The sequence below is a fragment of the Physeter macrocephalus genome, unplaced genomic scaffold (genome assembly GCF_002837175.3).
Source record: "Physeter macrocephalus isolate SW-GA unplaced genomic scaffold, ASM283717v5 random_178, whole genome shotgun sequence".
Classification (NCBI taxonomy): Eukaryota; Metazoa; Chordata; class Mammalia; order Artiodactyla; family Physeteridae; genus Physeter; species Physeter macrocephalus.
In genome coordinates this window covers 29,936-44,828 of record NW_021145476.1, presented here as the reverse complement: position 1 = coordinate 44,828, position 14,893 = coordinate 29,936, and the positions used below count along the sequence as shown (strand labels likewise).

The window sequence follows — 14,893 nt, the reverse complement described above, 5'->3', positions numbered from 1 at the left end:
CATATATTTGCAGATAGATCAGCAAAATGGAATTATACTGCAGGAATGCTTTTGTACCTAGTTCTCTTTCATTTTCTCTTCTAGGACTAACTTCTCATGGCATGAACATGGACCTGCAGCCTCATTTTCAGTGGCTGTACTATATTCCATTTTTCCAGTTATGTATGCCCACTTTATTTAGTCAGGCCCAGATTGATTTTTGGACACGTAGGTTTTTCCCAGTCTTTTTGCCTTATAAATAATGCTTCAGTAAACATCACTGGACTTTCATCTTCACGCGCCTGCATAACCAGCATAACTTTTAGAAGCCGGGTAACTGGGACGGAGGCAAAGAGCTCTTGCAGCACACTGATTAAATCCCTCTGGTGTCAGCTAGACCACGGTGTGAGCACACGTGCGCACACACAGGCAAGTTGCTTAATTCCCCTGAGCCTCCGTTCTCTCCTGTATAAAACGGAGCAGCAGGTATGCAACCCTTATCCATCGTTCTAAAATCCATAAAGCTCTCCTTTGTAGCAAAACCACCCTGTACCAATGTACTGACATGAGGTTATTAATAGTATTTACACACGGTGTGACTATTCATATATTTTGCTGCAGAAATATTAATACGATTGCCTGTGGGGTGTTGCACTACACCAGTGTTTATCCACTTTTTTTGGGTATTTTTTTCATTATCATCCCCCAAAGGGCCTTTTAAAAACTTTTACTTAATTGCCGTTCCATGAAATTTTAATATCATAGTTAATATTGTACATCTGTATGTGTACTGTATGCATATCTGTGCCAAGGTTCCCCCCACCAAGAACCAATTTTCACCCCCTTAGGGACAGTATCATTCCTGTAGAGAATGCATGACCTAGACCAGTAGTTCTCAACCAGGCGCGACTTTGCCCCCCAGGGACATTTGGCGATGTCTGGAGACAGTTTGGGTTGTCACAGCTGTGGGTTCGGGCATCGGTCGGTACAGACCAGGAAGGCTGCTAGCCTCCTCCAGCGCACAGCGACGGCCCCCCTGCAACAGGCCAGAGTTCTAAGGTTGGCAGACCCTCCTCAAGACCCCACTGGGGGTTCCTCCCAATATACAGTATGTGCACTCGCCTGCTGCCCTTCTAAAATCTGAATTAGAAGGCATCTGGCCCCTGGGTTAGGGGTCAGGGCCGCTGGAGCTGTAACACTAAAACCTACTTCACAGGTCGGTGGGAGGACGCTTTGGGGGTCCTCCCCAAATCAGTAAATGCACTTTACTGATGCAGTAAAGTGCATTTCTTGGCACCTGGCCGTGGTCCATGCTCACCCAGGATGAGCCAAAGCGCCCGAGTGCCAGACGTCCAGGGTCCTGCGCCTGGATGCTGTCTCCACATTGAGAAATACACGTTCAGGAGCCTTTCAAAATCACTAGGTTTGCCTTCCAAGTCCCGTTAAGTGGGTGCTGGCCCCAGGGATGCCCAGGGCTTTTCCAGCATGCCTGAAAGCTTGCATGGGCACCAGCTCCTTACAGATGGGTCTGTTATTTTGTTTGTGGGCTTTGGCCAAGGTGCAGTGTCTGTTTGAACATGCCTCTGGGCTTGGCCAGCAGCCAGCGGTAAGCTGGCCTGGAGCGGTGCATGAGGACCAGCCCCCGAATCCTGGAGTTCAAGACAGAGGCTTCCGAACGCTCTCACCCACTTGTGACCCAGTGAGCCACGCGATGAGCAAACGGCACCCTGAAGCAGGCAGTTCCGCCCCGACTTGGGTGCTGCTAAGAGTTGGCCAAAGAGACACCATCCACCGGGCATTTTCCAGGGCCTCTCTGGCTTCCCGAGGGCTGGACTGGGAAGCAGAGGTGGATCAAGTTGTGAGTTAGAACAGGCGGCGCCCTGGACCCTGGGCAGGGTCTTTGAACAAAACCACAGGCTGGGCTGGGCACCAGAAGGAAACGGGGCCCTTGGCTCTGTTCCAGGCGATGGAATGTCGGCCCAACTGGTTTTCCTCCTTCACTGGAGGAGCTGGGCACTCATAAACAAGGGAACTGCCAGGCCCGTCAACAGCAGAGAGGTCCTGGGCTCTGCCCCTGCCCCTGCCCTGCCCCCACGCCAGGGGAAGAGACGCCCCATCCGTGCTCCGTGCCATCTCTGCAGACCAGCCCCTTATCCTCACGGTGGGTCCTTAAGCCTCTCCTGCAGGGCTGCTCCGCAGGGTGTATGGGATGAGTCTGTCCAGTGCCCAGCATAGCCCGCTGTCAGTGAAGATGGTGTTTCGCTTCACCTGTTCCTAGGCTGTTTGGTCACCTGCACTGCCTTCTCCATTCGCCCCCATCTGTTCAATCTGACCCACTTTTCAAGGCCTGGGCCATGTCACATGCCCTCTGTCACCTGCCACTCCTGAGCCCCTGTGTGCACTCTCCTCCCCTTCTGTCTGGGGCCCCGAAGTACTTTGGGTACCTGGGATAGGAAATCATTAATCATGGGGCCCAAGATGACCAAGGGGGTGATCTAAGGTGGAATTGTCTGCCCCTTGTGCCTAGTAAACTTTCTGTAACAGCTTTGACATCTCCATATCAGCACTTAAAATTCTACTTCATTGTTTTTGATGGCAGCACGGATTCCCTTGCAGGGATAAACCTGTTTACAGATGCCCTTATGGAAAGACAACTGGGTTGTGTTTGCTGTTAACCAAAAACCAAATGCTGCTGCTGTGAGCATCTTTGGGTGTGTGAGTTGATGTACGTATGTATTTGTGTGTGTATTGTATGTTATCTGTATTTATTATATATGTGTTGTCTGTATGTGCAATGTGTATTATGTGTGTTTTTGTGTGTTGTGTATATGTATTTGTGTATATGTGTGTGTATGTTTGCATTTGTGTGTATGTATGTGTTTTTGTGTATTTTTTTGGTGTACATGTATTTGTGTATATATTTGCATATGTGTATATTGGTGTGTATGCATCTATGTGTGTGTGTGTGCGTGTGCATCTCTCTGGGTGAATCACCGGAAGCAGGGGTAACGGAGCAGTGCTGTAAGATGGTAATGTGCCCACAGATCGCGGAGGAGGTGGTGGGTGTGTCCTGCCTGGAAGAGATGCTGGTGGATTTGGGATCCTGAGGCAATGGACAGACACACCGGCTCCCCGCCTCCTCCCCGGGTTCACACTTACGTCAAGGCTGCAGTTCTGTCGCCTGACACGTTGAGCCATCGCCTGAAATAAACATGAGAGAGATGTTTTGACATGTGATGTTTCAAAAAAAAAAACAACAACACAGAGTCAGATTTGGCGGAGACTGTTTTAAGAATCCCTCCAGGAGAGCCAAGTCAGGGTGGATGGGAGCAGATCCCATGAAGAAGAGATGCTAGGAAACATGAAAGAATTACGTATTTACGTAGAATCGTACATTTTAACGTTTATTTTTAAAAACTACCAACAGCAAATGTTACAAAATACAAAAAGAGGTAGAATTTTAAAACTATGTCTCCCTCTCTCCCCCTCCCCCCCGTCACTCGCTTCCCCTCCCAGAGGCAAGTGTGATGACAGTTTTCCTATGTCCTTCTCACATATTCTATGCATTTTCAAATATTTACGTATATATTTTTCCTCGCTCCACCTGTTGCTTCCAGCCTTGCCTTATTCACTTGACAGTGTATCTTGGAAGTCACTCCATATCGGGACACATACATCTTCCTCATTCCTTTGAACAATTAAAGAGTATCCCATGCTATGATTGTTCTATAATTTTAAAATATAAAAATACACTTTAAAAAAACAAAATTCCCTTTTATCTTGGCTCATCTTAACCTTAGAACTGTAGACCTTTTATTAATAGAACCTTAGACTTAAAAGGAAATTGAATTTGTCGGTGTAAAAGTATCTCAGGACTTTTAGAATGTTCTCTGCCCCTTCCCCACCAAGTGGGGCATAGAAGGTTCCTGGTTCCTGGTTATTTGGGGGGGATTGTCCTCCCTCCCTGGATCAGTCTCTCCTGTTTTGCACCTTAAAAAATTATCACAGTCGCCAGTCCGCTTTCACTGTTTGTCAGCATGCTGAACATGATGTTTTAGAAAAGAGATTTGTTTTTTAAAATGTAACAAAAATTAAAATTTAAGGGCATATATGAAAACAGACGGTCCTGGGATATATCAAGAGTCTTTAAGTAGACAGTAATATCGTTCATGGGCATGAGAGAGGGGTCCGGGGATCATCTGTGGATCGTTCATTCACTCATTCATTCATACACGGATTCATTCATTCATTCACTCTCTCCCTCATTCATTCATTCATTCATTCACTCACTCACTCATTCATGTATCCATCCATTGTCAGTTGCTCCCCTGACCACTGTGGCTGTCTCTTAACTTGGTGCCAGGGTTTGAGGGTGAACAGACCCCAGTGCCTGCCCTCAGGGAGCTCACAGCCTGGAGGAGACCGTCAAACAAACAGTAAGCACAGTCCAGCACAATAAGCTGTATGATGAGCTGAGCACAGGGGGATTTTATGGGGTCCCAAGGGGAGACCCAGTCCCGCTGCCGATGGAGGCAGTCAGGAGAGGCTTCTTGGAGGAGCTGATGCCTGAGATGTGTTTCAGGGACACATTCCAGGCAGACCTGGGCCAGCACTGGCCAGCAGCTGATGGACTATACCAAGAAGTCTCCCAGAGGGGCGTTTCCTGGGTGCAGTGACAGCAGGAGTTGGTGGAATGGGGCATAACTGGCCATAGACTGGGAGCCGCCTGTGTTTGAATCGGGTCCCTTCACTCACTCCTGAGACCCCGGGCGAGTCGCTTCACCTCCCTGTGCCTCGGTCTTCGCATCCGGAAACTGGGGATAGTTCACAGTACCTGCCTCTTAGGGCTGTCGGGAGGACTAATCTCGGCAGCTTGGCACGCAGGAAGAGCCGTATCAAGGTCCCTTCTTGTTGTACCTGTCCATCTGTGAAATGGGCGTGTGAAAGCATCTGCTCTGGGACTTAAGCTAGACGGTGCACATAAGGAATCTGACTTGGTGCCAGGCGTGCAGTGGGTGCTCCTTACACGTTCCTGGTTATGACTGTTTTCATTGCCCCTTTGCCCACCTCCAACACCCAGAGCACAGGGTGCCTGCCGGGTTTCTGGAGTCTGGGAGACCCCGCCTCCGAGGCCAACGAGAGCCTGGGCCCCCCAGCCCAGCTGTCCTTTCTGTTTATAGACTTGGAGGTGGAGGCCGTCGGAAGAGCCAGGAAGCCCCCCCGACCACGGAGCCCTGCGGGGCACCCCCCGCTGGAACCAGGCTTGCCTCCTGAGGACCAGCTGCCAACGTGTGTTCCCGTCACTTTAGGTGACACACTTGCCCCCTAGAGTCAGCGTGTCTCTGCCGGAGCTGTCATTTTGCAGCCTGCGTACCCGGCTTGGCCCTGGAGGGGGGCAGGTGTGCTGGGGTCAGCTCACTCCGTGATGGAGGGGAGCAGCTGGCTGATGTCCGGGTCGGGAGAGATGTTGAGGGATCTGGTTAAGGCAGCCCCTTTGCTCTCCGCTGAATGACAGGGCTGTCAGGCCTCACAGTTAGAGCGTTTGTTTAAATGATGTGCTTCTGGGAACTAAGCAGTGGACGTCATCGTCATCATCATCATCATCATCTCAGCTGGAATCTATTTGGCACTTAGCGTATGCTGGGTGTGTGCAGCTCTCACCAGATGTCTTACAAAATCCCCCCAACTCCCCTAAGCACCCTCCCTATCCCCATTTTACAGATGGGAAAATTGAGGTTTTGAGAGGTTTGCTCATAGCTACCAAAAGGCAGAGCTGGATTTGCCCTGGTCTGCCCCATCTCAGAGCCTTCCCCACCTCCAACTCATCAGAGCCCCGGGGTAGGTTCATTTCCCATCTGCAACCTAAAAGTTCGTGCTTTCTGTTGCTAATCACCAGGCACTGCTAGCTTCTCCCTAGAGTGTTTATGAAAACTGATTGTATTCAAGGTGTGAACAGCATCATTTCATCATCAGTCAGGTGGGCAAACCCAGCAAGGGTGTGAACAATCCAAACGGGCACTCCTTTAAAGGGGAAGAAACCAATGCCTCTTCTCCAGGAAACAGCTGACAGCTCACACAGGCCGGCTTGGTGAGCTCCGGACATTAGCCACCAGGCAGAGGTGAGCCATCAAGTGGCAGAGGGCCCCTGAGACCTGCCATCCCTAGCCACTAAGCCACCAAGAGAGGAAACCGAGGCTCAGAGAGGTGGGGGCTTTGCTCGAGGTCATCCAGAGGGGAAGCCAGCGCTGAGCCTGGCACCTTTGCTCACCACGATGGGCCAGGGGACCCAGTCCGGGAACAGGTGTGTTCCTGTGGGGGGAGCCGCAGCAGCACCGCCCAGGTGGGCCGGGCCAGCCCCGTCTCTGAGCCCAGCACGTGTCCTCCTCCCCCGTTCGTCACTCTCGCCCTACGCACCTCTCTCCCTGTGCCCACCTCCACACACCTCCCTGTCCCGATGTGTTTTCTCCGTTTGTCTTGCCCTCTGCCTTAGCTACGCCCCCGTCCAAGCCACCACAGTGTGCCACGCAAAGCCACACCTGGCTATACCTGGTCACATCTGGCCAGACTGCACTGTTGTTCCCAGAGCCCATTGAGAGGGGTCAGAAACTGGTGTCCCGGGGCTTCCCTGGTGGCGCAGTAGTTGAGAGTCCGCCTGCCGACGCAGGGGATACGGGTTCGTGCCTCGGTCCGGGAGGATCCCACAAGCCGCGGAGCGGCTGGGCCCGTGAGCCATGGCCGCTGAGCCTGCGCGTCCGGAGCCTGTGCTCCGCAACGGGAGAGGCCACAACAGTGAGAGGCCCGCGTACCGCGATGAAGAGTGGCCCCCGCTCGCCGCAACTGGAGAAAGCCGTTGCACAGAAACGAAGACCCAACACAGCTAAATAAATAAATAAATAAATTTATTTTGAAAAAGAAAGAAAGAAAAAAAAAGAAACTGGTGTCCCACCAACCTTTCCCCGGAAGCACCATGCCCTGCCGTGGGGCAGGGGCACAAGGCCTGGCTTGCGTTGCCACCTTAGGTGACACTGCGGACTCCCAGAAGCCCATCAACTGCGCCAACGCCTCCTAGCTGGGACACAAGTCCACAGGGAGGGGACACCGTGTGGGTTTTGCTGACAGCACTGGGAGAGCGTTCTGAGGGCTCTGTCCTGCACTGTTTCTGTCCGTTTCCTTCTGGCCTGACTGCCTTACCTTGTTCTCCCTTCTCTCCTTTTTGTGTTTTCATGCCTCCCCACCTTCCCTCTTTCCTCCCTTCCTCCCTCCTTCTTTCCTATTCAGTGAGCACTTAACTCTGCCAGGAGCTGTAACTAAGCTCTGAGAATCCAATGGTGATGAGACACAGCTCTCCCCTTTTGGAGGTTGTGTGTACTGAGAGAAACAGGCATCCAAGGAACCGTCCAAGTGCTGAGAACCCCCAGCCGAGTCCAGGGCTCAGAGGGACAGAACAAGGACCTAGACTCAGGCGGGAATCTGCTCGGAGGGGCCGCCACGCACTCTGCGATGTGCAGAAGGCCGCCCTTAGCCAAGCGAACAGCTGTGCTGTGAAGGTGCACGGGGCGTTTGGGCGTCACTGTGGCTGCAGCACAGGGGAGGGAGTGAGGGTGAGAAGAGGTGGTTAGGAGAGTGGGCGCTGGACATCCAGGCCTTGCCGGCCACAGTGGGACAGACAGTGCTCTTAAGAGCCTGGAGCGGGGGGTACAGGGTGGATGGGAGACACACTGGGGGACTCGGCCCATCCTTGGCCTGCTGTCCCCCCTTCCCCTCTCTGGGCCTGAGGCCCCACCCTGGGTTCAGCTAGGGAATGCACTGTGGTAACCAGGCACAGGCCAGGGGATCAGGACACCTGGATTCGAGGCGTGGCCAGGCATCCTTTCCTCTCTCTGGCCCTCAGTTTTCCCATCAGTGAGATGGTCATTGAAGGCCCTACAAAGCTCTCCATGTCAAGCCAGAGCTTGGAGTATGCAGCAGTTTGGGGGAGTATTTTGGGGCTTGGGTGTCAAGCAAACCAAGTTCAAATTGCAGCTCCACCACTTTTTAACTGTACCGCCTTGGGTGTGTCAGGTCCCCTCTCTGGGCCTCAGTCTCCTCCCCTGTAAAATGGGTCCATTACGGTTCCTACCACATAGCGTTGTTTGGGAGCATTAGATGGCAAAGTGAAAGGTCATGATAATCACCAGCGCTCACAGTAATGTTAGCCCTTGATATTATTGTTAGTATTATTGCCCAGCCGTTGTGCAAGTCTGATCTGGGCACAAGGCAGGGAGGTGCCACCAGGTCCCGGGGGCACTGGGAGAGAGCCAGCGTCACCCCAGCCTGGGTCCCATGACACCGGAGCACCCTGCACAGCTGAGAGTGTCCAGTTGCAGAGGGGGGAGGGGGACGCACATCTTGAATTGCCCCGTCAGCCGCAGGCCACCGAACACCGTTCTGACTCAGGCTTCTTTCCCAGGCGGATGTGTCAGACACCCCAAAATACACACAGGCATAATATTTTCTCTTTTCCTCACTCCTTCCCTAATGACACGGCCTTTTCTGGGTAAGGAGCTCACACCTACTCAGTGCAGCAAAGTTATTTTCAGAAACATATTCCTCCAGCAAATATTTATTCAGCAAGTACTCCAGGCCTGGCATGGTTCTAAGCACTGGGGTGCAGCAGTGGATGAAGGAATCCCCATTTTCATGCAGCTGACAGTCTAAAGGGTATAGGTCAGGGATCAGCCAACTGCCTGTGGGCCAAATCCAGCTAGCCGCCTGTTTTGTAAATAAAGTTTTATTGGAACACAGACATTGTGCTGCTGACATGGTAACGAAAGGAAAGCTGAAGTTGGGACAGAGACCCCATGGCCCACAAAGCCCCAAATATTTATTATCTGGCCCTTTATAGAAAGAGTTCGCTGGGCTCTGATAGAGATTAAGAAATGAAGAGCCCCCTTCTGATTTGTTTTTAATTCGTGATGTCTACTACGTGATAGTGTTGGAGGAATTATTTAATTAATTTTATTTAATTTTATTATCTGATGATATTGGGATAAAAAAATCACAAGTGTGGATACTAACTAAAATCATCATCAGTAATAGAAAGACAGCCCATTTCCTCACCACATACAGTGCCACTGGTATCAGTTTTCTGTGGAAACTTCTGGAGACTTCCTTTGCTTATTCTCACATGCATTTACATATTTGTTTTTACAAAGCTGGTATCAACACATGTGCTGTTTTGTTACCTTTTTTAAAAAAAATAATATTTGCTAGTGTAACAGACATCTTTCTGTGACAGTAAATATTCCTTCTGATCATCATTTTCTTTGGCTGTGTTTATTCCGTCACGTGGATATATTATATTGTATTTCACCGATCCCCATCTTATTGGATATTTAGGACAATTCCAGTGTTTTGCAATGTTAGGTCCAATATTTTGCAATCTTTGCTCTCCTGCGGCGAAGCGTCTGTGTTCGTAGGTCTTGGTGAGCGTGTCTAATGATTTTCTTGAGATAAATTTCTGGAACTAAAATTGCTGAGTGGAGGGTATGCACGTTTTAAATTTCAGGACATGTGTTGCCGCTTGTTTAAACACAACCCTCAAAGGCGTCTGTTAGGCTGGTTTCCCCAGCCTGGGTGTTAGAAAACTGTCCATTATAGGTCCTGGGCTGCGGCAGTCGTGTTTGCCTGCAAGATGAGGGCCTGGAATTTTCACCTACCACCAGCTTGGGGCTTGGTGAGCTAGCCTGAGCAAGTGGTTTTTAAACCCGCCAAGTTTTCGAGGCTTTTTTAGAGCATTTTAAAGTGCATTTCCTCATCTGAGCCTCTTGAAGCATCCTGGACAAGGTGGGGGGCTGGAAGGAGCCCAGAAAACTGGGTTCCAAGCCCCCCAGCTCTGCCTCTCACTTCCCGTGAGCAATCTCTGCCTCTGAGTTTATCATCTGAAAAAGTTTATCATCTGAAAAGGGCCAGCTGAATGGACCCAAGGGTCCTTGGAGATCTAAATGTTAAGATTCGAGACTTACCTGGTGGTCCAGTGGTTAAGACTTCGCCTTCCAGTGTGGGGGGGTGCAGGTTCGATCCCTGGTCAGGGAGCTAAGATCCCACATGCCTCATGGCCAAAAAACCAAAAAACATAACACAGAAGCAAAATTGTAACAAAGTCAATAAAGACTTTAAAAAATGGTCTGCATAAAAAAAATATCTTAAAAAAAATAAATGTTAAGATGTGATGACTTGGTGTGACAAATGACAGCTGAAATTTGGATTGTGGCTGGTTGATATCCATCGGAGGTGCACGTCAAATAAAAGACCTGCCCATGACCCAAGTGCGGGACTAATTTGGACACGTGTGCTCCTCAGTCAATGCTTCTCTTTATCCATCATGTATTTTCAGACCACCTTGTAGATATCTACTCATCCGCAGACAGTGAGGGCTTTTATAGCAGCCCGTAAGGCAGAACTGATTTGGAAGAACACTCCGCCTTAAAGCTAACTTAAAAACCTGACTTTCAGAAAGTTTCAGAAGAGTTTTGGACCCTTTCTGTGGTTGATCTTGAGGCCTCGTAGCCCTGGGAGTGAAGATCAAGCCTTGTTGATCTGAAGTGCCACCGGGGTCTGCTACAGTGACGAGACATGAATAATTTGCACTGTGCACAAGGTTACCAGCATTCTAGTGGGAGAGAGTACTGACAAACAGCTTGATTTCTTAAGCCTCATTTGCAAGATCAATTCCCTTAGATGATCCTAACCCCTGGAGTACTCCAGATTTGGGGGTTCTGTGTTAAAACATAGGGACTGAGATGGCATTCAACCAAATACTTAACATCTGCGTTGTCCAGACATTGAGGCACAGAGAGGTTAAGTAACTTGCCCGAGGTCACACAGCCTGAATACAGGATCTATGTGATGGAGCCTGGATTTAAATCCAGGCATCTGGCTCCAGAAATAGTACTCATCCAAGGGAGACTGAAAAAAAACAGGTCAATTATAATGAACATAATTTGGGAAGTTCTACAGCAGTGCTCTTCAGTGGAAACTTTCTGCCATGGTGGAAATGTCCTGTATCTTGTGCTGTTCAATATGATAGCCACACGTGGCCATGGAGCCCTTGAAATGTAGCTAGAGCCGCTGAGGAACTGGATTCTTCGTATTTTTAACATTTTAATTAATGTTAGTTGGGGGCCCCGTGACCCCCAGCTCCCTCCATATTCCTCATCCCCTGGCTCCAAGCCATCAAGAGTTGGTGACTGGGAACATCCTTCGAAGCTCAGAAGCCAAGGCCATTTGAATTGCTATTGTGCCAATGGCCACCCGGGGGGCTGGAGTTTTGGTTTTGCCTTGAACATTCCAGCTGCTCCCTAATCAATAACACAGAGGCCCAAGTGTCAGCCAGTTCAACAGTCAGTCACCGGGGACGGGCCTTTAATTTGCCGAGTGAACAAGTTAGGGAGGCCAGCACTTTGATGGAGATCTATGGGCTTCCCAGCATGTGCCAGGTACCAGGTTGGGCCCTTTGGCCAGTGCTGTGGTTAGCAGGACCCTCTCCCTAGGGCCCAGGCTGAGGGCAGAGCCCAGTCACCGAGCAGGTGGTGACAGAACCGGGGATCCGGGCTGCGTGGGGCACAGGGGTTGCCAGTTTGGACTTGCGGTCCAAGCCCCCTGCCCGAGTTTGAGTCCCACCTCATCATTTACTGGCTGTTTGATGGGGGGCATGTCACTTCACCTCTCTAAGCCTCAGTGTTCTCGTCTGTAAAATGGGGACTGTAATGAGCTCCACCTCATGGGATTGCCATGGGGCTGCAGCGCAGCGAGGTGACATGCAGACGGCCGGATCAACACCGGGGACCAGTTAAATGCTCCACGAAGGCTGTGCTGGTGATGCTGGTGGTGGAAGCATGGCGACCGTGAGAACCTGGCGGCGGGGGACGGATGGGGGAGTGCCGTAACCAGACCGATAAGTCCTGGGAGCAGTGAAGATGGAGAGAAGTTTGGCCAGGGGTAGGGTGGTACCCACACAGGACGCAGGAGGGTGACGCCTTTATCTCAGTTTGTCTGGCTTTGGCACCCGCCGTCCTGCATCCTGCGATGTCTTGGGCATACCCGGATGGTAGGTCACCCTGGCGCCCAGCGTAGACGTTTGGACCCACTCCCGAGAGCGGTAGGGAGCTGAGGTGGGTTCGAGCAGGGGCGATGCCGTGTGAGTTATCAGCTGGGACCAGGTTCTGAGCGTTTTCCCTGATAGAAACCTCTGGCTTGTCCTTGCAGGATCAGCTGAAGCAGTGTTTCTCCAGGCGGACCCCCGAGGCCAAGGACACTGACACCCTCGTGCAGGAAGCCGACAGCCAGTATGGGACGTGGCTGGACCAGCACCAGAGCGGGGAGAGGTAGGGCATGCGGGGCGGGGCCTCTGGGCGGGAATCAGGGTGGCCCATCTGCCTCCTGATTTCTCTGTTACTAAGTAGAACCTGTTTTGTCTGTAACTATAAGAGCAAACCATTTCTTTTTATAAAACAGAAATTGAGAATGTACAAAAAGCTTATTTTAAAATGATATATGAATTATCCAGAATAGGCAAATCCATAGAGACAGAAAGTAGATTTGTGGTTGCCAGGGGCTGGGGGGAGGGGGGATGGAGAGTGACTGCTTAACAGGGACCACATTTCCTTCTGGGGAGATGAAGATGTTCTAGAACCAGAGAGCGGTGATAGTTGCACAACACTGTGAATGCACTACCGGTAAATTTCATGTTACGTGTGTTTCACTACCATAAAAAAAAAATTACAAAGAAAAGAAAATCGCCTCTAATGCCAGCACACAGATATAACCTTCATTAATGTTTTTTGTTGTCTTTCTAGACTTTTTTCTGTATGTATATTGTGTGTTTACAAATATAGGAGCATATTACAGATAATGCTTTATAAACTATGTCAGCATTTAGTATCACTGCTGTTAGAGGCTTGAAGGGCCCCTCAGGTGTCAGCCTGGCTGGGAAGGAATATTATTATGACTGCGGCAGAAGCCTGAAGGTTACTGAGCATCGCCTGGATTCAGGAGGCAGGCAGGTCTGAATTCCAGCTTCACTCCAGCTGGCTGTGAGATCCTGGGTAAATTAGTTATATTTGCCACATTTCACGCTCCTTCTCCATAGAAAGGGAATGACGCTCATAAAAAGAGCCAAGATGTGTTGAGCGGACAGGCCGAGCACTGTTGCAAGAACTGAAACATAACATTTAATCCTATCGCCCCATCTTGCAGAGGCAAAGACTGAGGCACATGGGGTTGTCAGGAGGGTAACCTGTGCAGCAGTTGACATATTTCCCGGCACTTAGTAGAAGCTTGATACATTGCACCTGTTCATTGTTTTTAAAATGCAATTTTTCTTCTCTCCCTTGGGGGGGATTGAACACAGCAGCGGCTTCGTGGACACCCGGGGGTGGGCTTGCCGCGTTCTCAGCTCACCTTTCCCACCGGCGGGCCACAGGATCGCACGGTGTTTTGAAGTCAGGGAGACCTGGGTCGACCCCGGCATGGCCACTTACCAGGTGTCACTGTGTGACTCAGTTTCCTCATCTGTGGGTTTCACGCCCAGGGATATGGTGTGTCCATGGCTGAGCTGGACTCAGACCCCCATCTCCTTCCCCTGCCCCCACCCGTCAGGAGCGGCCACACCCCTCTGCTGGTTTATGTCCCATAGCTGTCATTGGTACTAAAGCTGGGTGGAGGTTGATGGAATTGGAAGGGGGTAAGAAAAAGGGAAGCACAGGTTCCTTCCAGTACCCATGAAGGCTTTTTGTTTTCTTTCCTACCCTGTGATGTGTGTTAATCAGTGAGCGAGTCTGGAAGCCTGGGTGTCCTGGTTCTGCGGTCGCTGTGTGACCCTGGGAGGCCCCTTCTCCCTCTGGGACCTGGCATCTCCCCTGTGTTCTGGGGTCGCCCCCTCCTGTCTCCCGGAGGCACTGCAGCTCCTCGTCCGGGAAAGGGCCCAGGAGCTGCTGTGCTCCCAGCCCAGAGCAGCAACGCCACCTGCAGCCTCCTCAGTGGTATTTCCCTCATTTTTTGTGGATCTGCCTCAGTCGCACCCCACACCCAAACATCCTGCCTATTCCGAGGAATAAATTCTTCCCCGAGCTGACGGAAAGCATGACTGTGCTCCCGCAGTGAAACACCAGTACACCTGGGTTCCGGGTTCTGCGCAAGGGTGCAGCTCAGGGGTATTTCAGGGCAGACCCTCCTATCCGTGAGGTGGTGTCTGGTGTGCCCGTCCCCCCTTCCTTAGGGTTAGGCTCTCCTGTGCTCTTGGCTTTGGGGTCTTTTTAAGGGGGAAGCGGGGAGCCATTAATTTAATGGCTTGATTTATTGACATATTTTCTATCTTGTGTGGTTCCAATTATCCAAGTGGTACTTTGGAATACATTATGGGCAGAAATTCCAGGAGGAGAGGGTCATGGACCTGGATTCTGGGGTCAGGTCTGTCCCTTTGGGCAGGCTACTTCACGTCTCTGTGCCTCGGTTTCCTCATCTTGAGCGAGGTTAGCATTTAATTTCCTGAGGTTAATCCTACCTCCTAGGGTTGTGGACGTTGCAGGATTATAGGGTAATCGTTGTAGGATTGTGAAGAGGATGGAACGATACAATTTTTAGCACAGGGCCTGGCACACAGTAAGCGCTCCGTAAATCTTTAGTGAGTGAGTGAGGGAATGAATGAGTGGATGAGTGAATGAATGGATGGAAGAAACAATGCAGGAGATTCCACACCTCCTGCTCTTCCACTGGTGACTGCCGGTGATTATTTGGTCTGCATCAGCGCCGTGCAACAGAAATACAATGCAAGCTGCAAACTCGAGACACACATGCAGTTTTAGTGTTCCGGTAGCCACACCAGTAAAAAAGAAACAGGCAAAATTAATTTTTTTTTTTTTTTTTTTTTTTTTTT

General features: G+C 50.6%; 1 protein-coding gene and 1 long non-coding RNA gene across 2 annotated transcripts in view; both read left to right on the top strand.

The window, feature by feature from the left end:
- Window positions 1-9,628, top strand: part of LOC114484944 (uncharacterized) — a 32,384-nt gene extending 22,756 nt beyond the window's left edge. Inside the window, exons 2-3 of the long non-coding RNA XR_003678323.2 lie at window positions 85-2,704; window positions 3,024-9,628. This is a non-coding gene — a long non-coding RNA (uncharacterized lncRNA). The remainder of the gene's footprint in view (window positions 1-84; window positions 2,705-3,023) is intronic.
- LOC102977659 (uncharacterized protein KIAA1671) overlaps window positions 1-14,893 on the top strand; it is a 58,247-nt gene that overhangs the window by 31,675 nt on the left and 11,679 nt on the right. Inside the window, exon 2 of the mRNA XM_028484585.2 lies at window positions 12,226-12,344. Coding sequence (XP_028340386.2) covers window positions 12,226-12,344 — 119 coding nt within the window. The remainder of the gene's footprint in view (window positions 1-12,225; window positions 12,345-14,893) is intronic.